The sequence below is a fragment of the Grampus griseus genome (assembly GCF_964374135.1).
Source record: "Grampus griseus genome assembly, chromosome: 2".
In the NCBI taxonomy this organism is placed as follows: Eukaryota; Metazoa; Chordata; class Mammalia; order Artiodactyla; family Delphinidae; genus Grampus; species Grampus griseus.
The window spans coordinates 49,397,887-49,413,140 of record NC_139018.1 but is presented as its reverse complement, the minus strand read 5'-3'; the positions used below and the strand labels follow the sequence as shown (position 1 = coordinate 49,413,140).

Genomic DNA, 15,254 nt, shown 5'->3' with positions numbered 1-15,254 from the left:
GGAGCCTTTTATGACGAGGGTGACCCGTGATTTATCATGAAAATCTGAACACTTTTGGGAGTCAGAGGGAGGCACTCTATAAAATTAGCTGCTGTTAATTGCTCTAATATATGATCTGGATACATGATCATGCTGTTTATGACTTATCAACTAAAAGCCAACAACATTAAATAATGATATGTTAGCAATTAGTTAAATCTACTAGAACCAATGGCCCTAAGTTTCTGATATGAGCTGTGGGTATCCTGTCAAGACTTAGAAATTAGTTTTATTAAATAGTTCAGAGAGGCTGCATATGCTAACCTGTAATATAGAATTTCCTACACTTTAAGCACATCATCTTCATGTATGACTTTATTCTTTGGTAGAGAACTATTCTGTTTCTTATATTTAGGTCCCCTCTGTTGTTCTTGGCCAGTTTGGTAGAATGTCAGTTGGAAGGAATCTACACGTTCCTTAATAAAAGGTCCCTTAATCACTGGGATCAAAAGTTAAGTAAAATTTAGTTGACATCATAACATGTCACTAAAACAACTCTGAAGAAATCATGAGACATCCAAGGAATGAAAAAACTTCAATTTATTTGGGAAATCACTGACTTACTGGCCAGAAGGTGTCAAAAAAGGTAGAAACCTTGTATAATTACATCTCTAGCTGACAAAACTGTCCAGGATATTAGTAAAGGGACCCAATTCTTAAGCAAGGCAATAACTCTGTTTTGGAGGAACTTAGAGGGAATTATGTTTTCATGATCAAACATAAACAAAAACAAATTTAAAAGCCCATGCACTTCTCAATCTTGTAGCACGTGGTGGCAGAGACTTCTGAGAAGCCAGTGAAGTTCCGCAGGCACCCATGTCCGCACGGCCACACAAAGGTGGGTTCTGATGTGCAGGGGCCCATGCCCAGCCAGGGCCGTTGGGAGTCTGGCCTTGGCGTCGTAGACTCAGTTTCGTGGGGCATTGAGAATCTGAAGCAGAAGCTAGTTGACACTTACCTGCAAAAAGCCACTAGGATCATTTTCCTTAATCACCTCCAGGCAGTACTCCATGAGACCCGTGGTCTGGCGCAACTTCACTGTGCAGTGAGAGATCTGATCTCGAACCACCTAGGATTGATGAGACAACAGAATGGTCCAAAATGGCAGAGGGTAGAAAAGAAAGCAAACTGGGACTTTGGAAAGCTTCTTTCAACCAGAATCCAAGAGCATCATGGAATGGAACTAAATTTATGAGAGTATTTGTGGCGTGGCAATGTCTGCTGTGGACAATGGCTCTGGAAGACTGATTAGATAATGGCTCTTATGGGGAGGGGCTTATAACAACTGGACCCATCAGAAAGGCACGCAGATGTTGGACCTCTGGGAAGCGGGTTACCTTGGTGCCTCAAGGGACATCTTCCACAGGTCCCCCTCACTCCCCTCTTCCGGGAGCTGCTCTAAGTGGGAGATCGTGGAGAGCCTGTCAAGGAGCTGAGTAACCTGAGGTGCAGCTGCAGCTTCTGTTCTGGGACAGAAGCCCTCTACCCGTCCCTCCTAAAGAGCAGACATCATCTGAACCCAGATCCTCTCTTGTTCCAATTCTCTTTTCCCTGGGTGGGTGGTAGAGTAGGGCTAGAGGTGGAACTTGCTGAAAGACAATGAGCTAATGACAGCAAGTATGCCAGAGAAAGATGGATACAGAATCAAGCTATAATCCACTTAGCAACACTCACTGCTTCGCTTTGGAAAGCAGTTTCAAAGGCAATTTGCCGAGAGATGAGTCTACCTTAACCTAGAGAGGCATCTCTCTGAACATGCAGTTTTTCTCTCCAGGAAGTTGTCTTTGCCCAGTGTCAAGGGCATGGCAGTCCTTGAAAAGTTTCCTTCTTTAGAAACGTTCATCTTCTGTGTCCTCTGCTCAGTGACCCAAATCCTGAAGCAGTTTTTGAAGCATAGAGTTGAACAAGGGTTTTCTAGGAACCTCAATTACTCATCCTCTATATTTATACTACTTGGCAAAAGCCTCAAAAATAACCACCGTTCTGGATTTTATGGGTAATAACTAAAAGGGGTTTTAATAACAATGATTTTAAAACTTTTCCTTGTTCCTTCTTTTCAGTTTTCATTATAAATTTATTTTCCATGAAAGATTATGACACCCTCTTTCAAAAACAGTAGGAAAATAGGTAAAAAAAAAAAAAAAAAAAAAGCAAATCACCTCACCACTCCAATGCAAATTGTTAAGCATTTTGATATTTCCTTTCAGTTTTCTTTCCGAGCTAGATTTAGTTATAGCTGCAATTATAGTATGTGACAATTTTATCTCCTCCCACTTAACACCATATCATAGGCATTTCCCGTGTTGCCGTCATCAATAAATGTTACTGGTTACGTAAATATCTGATTGCGTGGCTTATCATAATTTAACCTATTTTTTGACACAAAGTTCTTCCTAATTTTTTGACAGTTCATCCATTCATTATTGTTGATCTTCCTTTCTGATTTTTTTATTTTCATAAAATATACATAAAACTTACTATTTTAACTTTTTTTTTTTGCGGTATGCGGGCCTTTCACTGTTGTGGCCTCTCCTGTTGCGGAGCACAGGCTCCGGACGCGCAGGCTCAGTGGCCATGGCTCATGGGCCCAGCCGCTCCCCGGCATGCGGGATCTTCCCGGACCAGGGAAAGAACCCGTGTCCCCTGCATCGGCAGGCGGACACTCAACCACTGCGCCACCAGGGAAGCCCTTGAGCATCTTTTCATGTGCTTATTGTGTATCTTCTTTGGCGAAAGGTCTATTCAAGTCCTTTGCCCATTTTTAAATTGGATTGTTTGGTTTTCTTGCTATCTTTTGATGCACAAAGTTTATAAATTTTCATGAAGTCCGATTTGTCTACTTTTTCTTTTGTTGCCTGTGCCTTTGGTGTCATATCCAAGAAATCATTGCCAAGTCCAGTGTCATGAAGCATTTGCCCTATGTTTTCATCTATGAGTTTTATAGTTTCAATTCTTACATTTCAATCTTTGATCTACCTTGGGTTAATTTTTATACCTGCCCAACTTCATTCTTTTGCATGAGGATAGCCAGTTTCCCCAGCATCATTTGTTACAAAACTTCCTTTTTCCCATTGAATGGTCTTGGAACCCTTGTCAAAAATCATTTGACCATATGTGTGAGAGTTTATTTCTGGGCTCTATTCAATAGTGGTCTTTTGTCTGTCTTTATGCCAGTATTATACTTCATAGCTTTGCAGTACATTTTGTAATTAGGAAGTGTGAGAACTCCAATTTTGCCCTTCTTTTGCAAGATTGTTTTGACTATTTGGAGTCTCCTAATATTTTGACAGCTGATTTGTTATTGCTTTTAAACTTTTAATATAATTAAAATAAAAAATAAAATGTAGGCTTTAAAATCTCTTTATCGGAATTGGTGAAAGAAACCAACTTCGATGTGGGGATTGTTTTGTGATTTTGACTGGCGGGGGTGGAGAGATCAAATTTTAAATTCACTGTTTGATTTATTTTCTTCTGACATCTAGTATGTTTCTGTCAAACTACCACCACCGTCTGTTGGTCTGGGCTCAAGGAATGCAAGTTACTATATTTTATTATTTTACTTTAAAATCGGAAAGTAAAGAAAGGTTAAGTTTCTGCTTCTTAGGGGAAAAAAAACACCCACAGGTTAAACCCTTAAAAATGCAACACAGGTGACCTACATACAGCTAATACGCTACTCCTCTCTGCTATAGGAGGCTTGACTAAATTGTTCCCAGAAAATGTTTTTACATTTCAGCCGCCTGTGCATCAATGCTGCTAGGTAGCAGAAACCTCAGCAGTCACCATTCACTATCCAAATGGCATCTGCTCCAGACTATGCAGAACTGACTGGTACTGAAAGTCCAAACAACAAGCACAGACTGGATCTGAGCGCTGTAACCCAAAGTAACTCTGCTTTTGAGGCAAAAAAGACGGAATTGTGTTTATTTTCCAGAACATTCAGCTCAATGATAATTTTATGACCTCAATGTGCTGAAATAAATACATTACTCAGGCCCCATAAAATTCTATGTCTGCCTCTATAAGTTTCCTTCTCAAGCAAGGTTTTTTGGTGCAACAGGAGCTGTGGAGTGTTGGGGGCTCTGACTACTCTTAAGAAGCTTCACTATTGCACTGCCAAGAGTCTGTGAGTTTCAAGGCTGTTTGCCATTGGCTCCTGTAGTCCATGGTTCACGCTTCTTGGAAGGACTCAACATCCCTAAATTCTTGGCTCTCAACTCCCACTGTTGCCACAATGGATGCTGGTCCATTTTTAAAGCATTTTAATGAACGATTTCGCAATGATCACAGTAGCCTGTGATAAAAATCACTGTTAAAAATTAAACAGTGGGGTTCCCAGAAGCAGCATTTTTGGGTGTTTCATAACTAACATTTTTTAAATAAGATTGAAAGAATTTTATTTATTTATATATTTATTTATTTATTTTTGGCTGCGTTGGGTCTTCGTTGATGAGCACGGGCTTTCTCTAGGTGTGGCGAGTGGGGGCTACTCTTCGTTGCAGTGCGTGGGCTTCTTGCAGTGGCTTCTCTTGTGGAGCACAGGCTCTAGGTGCACGGGCTTCAGTAGTTGTGGCACGTGGGCTCAGTAGTTGTGGCGCACGGGCTTAGCTGCTCTGCGGCATGTGGGATCTTCCCAGACCAGGGCTCGAACCCATGTCTCCTGCGTTGAGAGGCGGATTTTTAACCACTGCGTCACCACGGAAGTCCCTCATAATTAACTTTTAGTTTCTCAATTAATTAATCTAGCAAGATTTCCCATCTTATGGAAATCAGCCAGATAATTAAATCTTTTAAGAGTATAAATATTTTTTTCTCTGAGTGTCTTGTTTTTTTGTTTTTTGTTTTTTTTTTGCGGTACGCGGGACTCTCACTGTTGTGGCCTCTCCCGTTGCGGAGCACAGGCTCTGGACGCGCAGGCTCAGCAGCCATGACTCACGGGCTCAGCCGCTCCGCGGCATGTGGAATCTTCCCAGACCGGGGCACGAACCCGCGTCCCCCTGCATCGGCAGGCGGACTCTCAACCACTGTGCCACCAGGGAAGCCCCCCTTTTTTTTTTTAAAGATCTTTTTGATGTGGACCATTTTTAAAAGTCTTTATTGAATTTGTTACAATATTGCTTCTGTTTTATGTTTTGGTTTTTTTGGCCACAAGGCATTTGGGATCTTAGCTCCCAGATCAGGGATCAAACCCCTACCCCCTGCATTGGAAGGTGAAGTCTTAAACACTGGACCGCCAGGGAAGTCCCCCTCTGAGTGTCTTTATCAGCTTTCTTACTTGCTACCTTCTTTACTCTGTGTTATTTCTACCACATTATTATTATTTATTTCTACATTATATTTTTTTATGAAAAACAATTCTTAGGAAGCCAGGCCATATCACTTTTTCTTTGAGTTCCACATTTCTGTGCAGTGGCTCTGATGCTCTGGAGAAACCCTTGGCACCATGTTTGCAGCTGGCTGGATTTAAGCAGTTTTTTTTATTTTTAATTTTTTTTGACTGCGTTGGGTCTTCGTTGCTGCATGCAGGCTATCTCTAGTTGTGGCGAGTGGGGGCTACTCTTTGTTGCAGTGCAGGGGCTTCTCCTTGTGGTGGTTTCTCTTGCTGCGGAGCACAGGCTCTAGGCCCGTGGGCTTCAGTAGTTGCGGCACGTGGGCTCAGTAGTTGTGGCTCACAGGTTCTAGAGCGCAGGCTCAGCAGTTGGGGCACACGGGCTTAGTTGCTCCGTGGCATGTGGGATCTTCCCAGACCAGGGATTGAACCTGTGTCCCCTGCATTGGCAGCCGGATTCTTAATGACTGTGCCACCAGGGAAGTCCGGATTTTCTTTTCTTAAGAAGGAAATGTACAAGTTGCGGGAGTGACACAAATAGGAACTTGGAAACAATCTTCCCGTTTTCATGTGCATTAAAGCCTAAACCAGCTCTCAGGGGACAATTAATCTGTGGTCCACAGTTTCAGAGAAGGCTTCCACAATTTTATAAGCAGTCACCATCTCTTCTGGATGGCAAATCCTACTGATCACTTGAAGAGCTTTATTTTGTTGAGTGGCAAATTTATAAAGGTCATTTCTTGGGTCAGGATATGACACTGTACCTTTTCGGAAAAGGAGAATTTGAGAACAGACTGCTGTGCCCCTTTGAATGCTTAGACTTTTTTAGTGTCAGAGAGTAACCCACGAGAGCTTATACAGTACAAATGTGAAATTTCATTCTGCCTATCCACAACTACATTTTCCCGCCACATCTTGAACAGGCCAATCTCTCGCCACTCAGCTCAGGTGATACAAAGAGCAGCAAGAACTGAGGTTAATTAAGGGGAATTTCATTATTTTATCCAATATTGACCTTGACACCTTTCCTCCACCTCCATTCACCTCTCCCTCTTACATGTGGCTCTTTAAAAATTGTTCTTTAAATCTTCTTTTTAATAAATACTTTTTCTCATAGTATTTTCTCTCATCATGGGGTCTGGAGGGATAAGACTAATGAATTTTTAGTCTAAGTAAATACTAACATTCTCTCTCTCATATTTCAAGATATTCTTTCTTAAATAGAATCTATACATTTCCATCACCATTTAAAACAATTTCCTCTAAGTATAATGCAATTCTTTTTTTTTTTCTAAGATACAAGTACTTTCAAGATACAGTCTTGAAGAATTTATTCTTCACAGGTCCCTTTGGTCAGTGGGGATAGTTTTTTCTATGTGTCCCATAATGTCCTGAAGCAAGATGCCCAACTGATACTTGGAATTAACTCATTGGTGAGTTACAGGTGAAGTACTTTGACCATTAGATTCATCTAGTAAAATAAATAATTCTCTTGATTTTCTCCTAGAGTAGAATATTATCTCCTATATTATTACATTCATTGAAACTTAGAGGCATTTAAATTAAGGAAGAACATTTTTAATGTCTCACATGCCACCATTCTCCCACATGGTTTATGGAAATACGGCAGCTATTTCCCCCATTCTCTAGATACCATCCTCTGTACTAGTGTTATTAATTGAACCACATTGGCAACTAATTATTTCAAAGACAAGTCTGAGGTTTTGAGTTTTTAATCAATAAAAGGATCATTGGGCTGCCCTGGTGGCGCAGTGGTTGGGAGTCCGCCTGCCGATGCAGGGGACATGGGTTCGTGCCCCGGTCCGGGAAGATCCCACATGCTGCGGAGCGGCTGGGCCCGTGAGCCATGGCCGCTGAGCCTGTGCGTCCGGAGCCTGTGCTCCGCAACGGGAGAGGCCACAACAGTGAGAGGCCCGCGTACCGCAAAAATAAATAAATTAATTAATTAAATAAAAGGATCATTTAGGCCTATTAAATAAATAAAACACATACCTGTTTTGAGGAAGCCTTGAGATTTTAACAGTAAAACTGTGAACTTTCTATCTCAAAAGTGTGAATGCCAATAACCTCATCAATAAACATTGAGTGGAATATCCAAAGCATGCTCTTAGTGTATAGAATACTGTATCCTTGTACAGAGAAGTTAATGAAGGAAGAAATACAAGGTATTTGGAGAGAGAGAAGCATCCTGGTGTGGTCCCACCCACACAGGAGAACATTTACAATTTATGCTGCTCCGCAATGAAAGTGATGCATCCAGTATGGTGTTTTGTAAGATGTGAGACACGGTGGATTATTCCATCATCTTCAAAGTGTGCTTTAAGTGTCTTCTGGAGCTAAGAGTGTCACTCATATATGGGTTTAGGCAAAGGGCATTAAACAAGTTCTGTGACTATGCTTCATTGGCATTGCCAGGGTGGGTTGAGGGTGTTTAAAGGTATGTCCTCTAAGCTTGGTGAGTTCCAACTGTGTGTTCTGGCATCCTGACGATTCCACGGGCACCTTGGGCACTCTATTCCTTACACGCCCTCTGTGACTTCTGCTCCTACACGGTGGGAAGCAGAGGACCACAGAATTTGCCGAATGAATTCCCCATTAATGATAGGCTTGTAATCAATAATAACTGTGGTTAAATTATGAAAGTTGACCCCCAAAAGACTTCTGCTGAGGGCAAAGGTTTCAGGTGTTCCAGTGTGCCTAATTTTTCCACATGTCTTCACTGTAATGAACTAATGGAACTCCTTGCCAGTAGTTTTATGGGAATTGAGTGGGTTATTGACTTTTTCTTTCTAGTTTTTGCTTTACTTTCTAGAAATGACTGTAACAGTCAAATCCTATCTAATTATTTTTAAATTCTTTGTGAGCTTGGTCGTCTTTCCTTCCCTCCTTCCTTCCTGACTACCTTCTTCCTTTTCTTCCATTCTCTCTCTCTCTCTTTCTCTCTCAACCTGAATCAAAGGATTACTTGCCTGTTATGAAGCATTGGCAAAATGGCTTAAGTAAGCCAGTAATATCCCTAGTGTAAATTTCTACTCTTAATGATATGGCCCTATAACTAATGTTTTTGCTAGCATAATGGGGACATACAGGCAATACATGGTAAATAATAACAAAGATAACAGTGCCAATCGTGATAATGAATCTAACAAAGCCCAATGGTACACTTGGATTCAAAATCAAGCATTCCATAGATAACTACAGTGGGGACATGGAAGCCCTCTGTAAACGTGAAAGCTCTGGAAAACAGTAAGCTTTATGATTCTCCCTCAGCATTCTCACTGAGTAATGTCATTGGTATGTTAATTTACCAACCACACATGGAAATTAAAGATTAGATTTTCTCAGAATATATTTGAATAGTTATAATTATTTTTTTTCTTTCAGAGGCTCTAGAGTTGCAAGGGAACCAAGAAACCAAGAAGACACCTGTCACTTATCACCTATCATCATAGTTGTGTACTATTCAACACATGAATTCATTCTAAAATATTGGGGAGAGAACACATTTAAGATGATTGTGGAATTATTTCAAATTCTGAATGTTACATACATGAAAATAATTCTCAGATATTTCTTTGGGCTTACCAAAAGAAAAATGACATTTGTAAAGTTCCTGAAAAAAAGCATAGATCTCATTAATGGCACATTTTAAGTGTTGTCACAAATTCCCTCTGAGGATCACAGGCAATGAAGATATTTTAAAGCCTTACTCAGCTAAGGAAGACCTGGGAAGGATACTGACAAAATACACAGTTCGTACAAGAAAACTGGGGACGCAGCTGACTCTGCTGATAGTGGGAATATTGCCCAAGTAGCACCAAATGTGAGTTAGTAATAGTTTTTGAAAGCTCAAAAGCACTTTTTCCCTCCAGTAGCTTTCTGACATTTGATTAGTTTACCACACCCTGAAAACAGACATTTGGCTCCCAGTGTGTTTTCAAACCACAGGACAGCATTAACTATAATTTATATTTCAGACAGTGTTCCTAAAATATGGTCACATCTGCATATGCCTCAAAGCCTTTTTTTCAGCTTTTAAAAATAGCTCACCAAATCTGGTGCACTATTTTATGCGATGATCAATTATACTCAAGCCGCTAAAGAATTTCCTAGGTTCAGAGACAATCACACCAGCACATAGGCTAATTTTACAATATGAACTCTGGTATTATGGAAAATGAGTCCCTAGGAGCACTTCTTCAGTGTGCTGAGTGAGACCATATTTCCAGTCTTCCAATGACAGCAACCATAAAGCTAATATCTTGAGTACTGTGCTAAGTGCTTTACAATGCCCTGTGAGGTGTGGACTACGTCTAGCCTTATTTTACGCACAGGTGAAAGAAATGGAGCTGTAGGCTTGTCCGTGGTTAGAGACCTAGTAAGTGATAAAGTCTGTCCTCACGCCCCGTTCTCTATGACCCAGAATCTGGGCTTCTCATCCCTCAGCTCCATCTTGCCTCAGAACCAGAACTGTTCAATCTGCTCAAGCAATCAGTGCTTTCAGAGAGGGGCATGAGTAGATTATAAAGACTGCCTTTATGCACACTTGCTTTCCAGCTCCCCTAGTCTTTTGCATGGCTCAAGAAGAGAAAGTTCCCAGAAAAACACACACATACAACTCTCCTCTTTGTCAGCAAAAAGCAGGCCCCCAAGAGAACTCTGCCAAAGGGAAGCGGAAGACCATAAGATTACCCCTGCCAGACCGTGAGTGATGGGCTAGCCAACAAAGACAGAAAGAAGTACTGTGCTTGGCAAGCGATGTCTATAAAAGGCCAGTCTTTTCTCACAAATCTGAGGAGCAACAGAAGTGACAAGAAAGGGAAGAGGCAGGAGGAGAAAAACAGAGGGAGGGAGACATTCGGAGGCTGACATCAGCAGTCGCAGTGTCGACCTTGCTGGCTGTTTTCAGAAGCAGCGACATACAATCAGCTGAAAACAGCAGAGAAACAAATCACTCGAGACAGAAGACAGAACAGCTTTGCTGCCGTGGGCCACAGCCAGCCACCTGTCTCTCGTTTCAGTAGCCCTTTGGGATCTGGGGCAGGGAACTCCACCCCGGGTGTAATGAGGGCAGGCGGCTGCCTCTGCTCAGTGGTCCCCGAGTGCATCAGTGTGCTTGGCCAGTCAGATCACCAGCACCAATGAACTGACGCTGGACGTGGGGTCCCCGAGATGCATTTCGGCTATTCCTGTGCCATCCCCACCCGTCCCCACAGCACAGCCTATAACTGATTTCCACACAGTCCCGTCCTGCAGAGGCAGCACTAAGGAGAGGGAGACAGGGGGCTCTGCATTTTTTGATATGGATAAATGATGTTTTCTCAATCCTTGATCCCCTATCTGTCCAGATTGCTGCCCTTACATCTCTCCCATATAGAAAACCCAGAGATGCCACTGTCGTCACCCTATGACTTAACACAAACTGTTCCCAGTTTCTGTTTAAAGATGCCAGGAAAGTGTCCGCAATGTTTCACAAAAGAGACGTCCGTTAAGGAAAAAGTTAAAATTTTATGGCTACATATTAAAAACGGCTGGTCCACTATTAGAGGGAAAATCCCAGCTGTCCAGCTCATTGCCCGAAGACAGCTGTGGTTTTATTTTAGATACTCTATTACTCTATGTGGTTCAAATGACATTTTAAGTTCCACCATAACAATAAAAGTTCTGGGTTTCCGAAGGGTGATAAAAGGAAGGGCTATGGTGGTAATGCTTTTAGTAGCGTTAGAGCAGGAGATGGAAGCAGAAAGCACCCATCGGTCCTCATGACTAACTGGATTCACCAAGACCAGGGTGCACTGTGCTGACCACCCTCTTCTTCTCGCACAGCTTGGCCCATCCCTGCAGGCAAGAATGCAAGTCGCCATCAACACGCGCCTCCCAGACTTTGGGCTCCTCCAGTGCCAGCTTTTCCATGAGGCACTCTGTGACCCTTTTAGCTGGAAGTAACTTTGCCCTCCTCACAACTCTAACGACATGGCCACCTTCTCCTGGAAACTCACTTTCTACCTGTGCTGGAGTCATCTGTGGGTGTGACTGATCTCATCCACAGGACTGTAAACCCCAGAATCCTGAGTCACCTTTGTGTCCCCCTCCCCCTGCCCCTGTGCCCAGCACTCTGCTCCTAGCAGGTGTGCATTAGGTAGGTGCTGGCTGACTGGTGAACGGATTAGGTCAATCCCCGTATGCCTTCTCTCTGCATTGTACTAACAGCCAGAGGCCGTAGGGGGCCACGGTCCACATTCTGGGTTCTGAAGCCAGGTTGCCAGGACTGGAATTCTGGATCCTTGGACCAGTTCTTAATGTCATGGTGCCATGGTTTCCTCATCTCTAGAATGTGGATAATAGTAATAATGACCTTGCAGAATTGTTGTGAGGAATAGAGGAGCTGATCCCTGTAACACAGTTTGTATAGTGCTGCCTCAAAGAAGGTATCCCCGAACGTCAGCTATTGCTGTTATGAAAGCCAGGGCTTGGTCACCAAGGATGCTCATTCTGTGTTGCTCCTGGGTAACTACAGAATCACATTTCACAGCACTTCTAGATTTTAATGCAGATAAAAAATGGTGACTCCAGGGCTTCCCTGGTGGCGCAGTGGTTCAGAGTCTGCCTGCCGATGCAGGGGACATGGGTTCGTGCCCCGGTTTGGGAAGATCTCACATGCCGCGGAGCGGCTGGGCCTGTGAGCCACGGCCGCTGAGCCTGCGTGTCCGGAGACTGTGCTCCGCAACGGGAGAGGCCACAACAGTGAGAGGCCCGCGTACCGCAAAAAAAAAAAAAAAAAAAAAGGTGACTCCAGAAGAATTTTTCACTTAGGCCTAACTTACCTTGGATGAAGATGCTTATGGATTTAAACCCATTTCCCAGGTTGTTGCGGCTAAATGTATAAGATTAGCATCCACATAGTACAACCTTCAGAGAACTTTCTGGGTAAAAAAACAGCATCTTTAATACACCCACACTTGTCTCCCGCACATTTTAGCAATGACTACATATGTTACCATGAAACACACACACAGTCCAGTGGCCCTTTACAAAAGTCAAAAGCAAAAAACTTGATCACAGACACTAAGGGACAGGAGCCTGGAAACTGATGAGCTAGAGAAAGTCGTCTAAGTAAAACTCGCCCTGAGTGAGCACTTTGTGAGTCATGCATGACACGGGTCAGTGTGGGTGTCTCCCGAGGAAAACCCAGGGCTCTCTTGATCACCTGCAGCTCAGTGCGAAGGCTCCACAGGGCTGGGGTTGGTGTGGTGCCCCTCAGGGGCTTGTATTCATTCTAAGAGGAAACTGAGAGGGTCTTCCAGTTAGGCCCACCACCCCAAAACAGCAATGGCCTCTCTGGAAGAAGCGGTAAGATCCCCAGCCTTGGTTTGCTGTCCAAGCCAACAGACTGGGGCTCTCGGAACATTCAATCCCTGGGCACTCTTCTTTCCTAACTCCTGGTTCAGATTCCAACTTCGAGACATGCAATTTTCTTTAACAAAGAATCTGCTGTGCCTCTCCTTGATGCAATTGCTCTTCTGTGTCACATCGGGAACACTCAAAGGGACGTGGCCCTGACACAGCACCGGTGAGGTCAGGCCGGCCAACTTTATTGTAGGGAACAGCCCTCACAGGCCCTTTCTGGCTTGGACCCTGTTGTCGCAGCTCAGCCTCCATGTCACAGGCACCTTCAGAGTGTCAGGTGGGTAAGTCGTAAAGGCAGGGGAGAAAGGTTTATATTCCGGCCACATCTCTGCCCTGGCTTTGGGGAAGGAAGAAGTGGGTATGTGGATCTAAGTGCGTTTTGAGGAGCTGCAGGTGGGTAGCAGAGGAGGGAACCTTAAGGAAGAAGATAGAGTTGGGGTGTCCTTCAACTTTGGAGAGATCTGTTAAGCTTCCCTGGGGAAATGTTTCTCTTTTCATGCTGCCCAGCTCCCCATGCTCACAGCAGAGTCCCCTGGGCCCTGGGTGCCGCTGTGTGCTGGGCACAGATTAAGGATGGTGACTCTGCTGCTCAGGGCTCAGCACTGCCGTCTTGCTGCAGGTCTTGCTGAGGTCTTGTGCCCCAGTTAGCACCTAGTTTCTTGCCTTGTTTCTAGTAACCATGAACTGGGCACTGGCCCTGTCTGAAGCTTCCCTGCCACCAAGCTTTGGCCCCAAATCTTGTAAGCTCTGTTGTCTTAGTTCTTCATTTTGAAACTCTCCCTTGGCTCTCCTACTGGAATCCCACTCTTTTAGAAATAGGATCTCCTTTTTTTTTTTTATTTTTTATTTTTATTGCAGTACGCGGGCCTCTCACTGTCGTGGCCTCTCCCGTTGCGGAGCACAGGCTCCGGACGCACAGGCTCAGCGGCCATGGCTCACGGGCCCAGCCGCTCCGTGGCATGCGGGATCTTCCCGGACCGGGGCACGAGCCCGTGTCCCCTGCATCGGCAGGCGGACTCTCAACCACTGCGCCACCAGGGAAGCCCGGGGATCTCCTTTTGTTCTTCAGGGACTAAAGCCTGTTCCAAGCCTGCTGGGGATATCTGCCACTTCCTGGGCTGCTCACCAGTCCCCAGCTCCCCCGAGGCTGTGTCCACTCACTCTTGCCCAATACTGAAGCACCCTGATGCTGACTGCCTGACCCCAACAGAGAACCAATGGTCAGACCTCACTTCTCCCTCCACCCCAATGCCAGGCCAACATGGCACACTGCCCACCCACTACCCACTGGTAGCCACCCTGAGGCTATTGGCCACGTATGTGGCCCTCTCCGGATGGTCTACTTCTTGCTTCCTTCGGCTGGCCGCTGCCCATCTATGTCTATCCAGCCTGCTCTCACGTGTTGTTGCCCTGCTCCAAGGGGGCAATAGATGGGGTATCAGATGTCTTCAGGAAGATCAGTCCTCCTGCCAATAGGGCCCTAGACTTGCAATCAATTGCTTCTACTGTGTGATGACCAAAGTCTGTACAGCTGTTCAGTTGCATAGTTTGCTTCAGAAGTTAAGACAAATCTTGTTTGTTTTCTGGAAAGTACAGATTCCATTTCCCAATTCAAAAATACATTTGCCTCTGCATGGTTGTTCTGGCCACTCTGTCTAAAATTTCAACCCCCATCCTTCGTACTCCCCATCCCTTTTTCCTTATTTTTTCTTAGCACTTTTTACTAACATACTGCGTATTTTACTTACTTATCTTGCTTCCCGTTTATCCCTTCTGGTAGAACATAAGCCCCAGGAGGGCAGGGATTTTTATTTATTTATTATGTCTGTACCCAGAGCAATTCCTGGTCCAGAGAAATCACTCAGTGAGTATCGGTGATGTCAAGGAGGGAGTGAGTGGTGAATGAAGGGACGTGCCTGCTTCTCCCTGGCCAGGCTACTGGCCATCCAAGGCTGTGGGCGGGCGTACATCTGCCTGTCCCAGCCTGGGAGCCGGGCTTGCGGGCCTTCTGCTTCCCCCGGTGCACAGCGCTCACCTTTAGCTTGTGCTCGTGCTCCTTGTTGACACGGGCGAGCAGCTGGGCTTTCCTCCTGTTGAGGGCGTCAATGAGGGCGTCACACTGAGCTACCAGGCAGGCCTCGAACTCCACACTGTTCTCCTGCGTGACAGAGCACAGCTGTCAGCCGCGAGGCGCCTGGGCACCTGGGGCTGCCAGAGACAGCAGAATCCCTGTCCACTTGTGGGGTGGAAATCCCTGCTGAAGGGAAGGAAGAGGAGCCCCGTCCACAGTGCACATTTGCTTTTTATAAATAACGGAATAAATTTTGTTCCACAGTGGTAGTGTTTCACGTTAAATTTAGATTCAAAGGAATAAATGTTACTTCATACATTTATTCTTATCAGAAGGAAATCATCTCCACAGTTTGACTTATATCAAGTAAAATAAAGTTTTAGTTTG

The 15,254-nt window shown here is 44.4% G+C and overlaps 1 protein-coding gene across 24 annotated transcripts in view; it reads right to left on the bottom strand.

Annotated features, from left to right (window-relative positions):
• Positions 1-15,254, bottom strand: part of TRIM9 (tripartite motif containing 9) — a gene marked incomplete at both ends in the record, with an annotated part of 110,278 nt that overhangs the window by 30,716 nt on the left and 64,308 nt on the right. For 19 of the 24 annotated variants that reach the window (XM_082648365.1, XM_082648370.1, XM_082648356.1 and 16 more), the window contains 2 exons: positions 998-1,108; positions 14,832-14,954. In XM_082648365.1, the coding sequence (XP_082504491.1) occupies positions 998-1,108; positions 14,832-14,954 (234 nt within the window). The remainder of the gene's footprint in view (positions 1-997; positions 1,109-14,831; positions 14,955-15,254) is intronic. The other 5 variants (XM_082648358.1, XM_082648366.1, XM_082648371.1 and 2 more) reach the window with 3 other exon arrangements.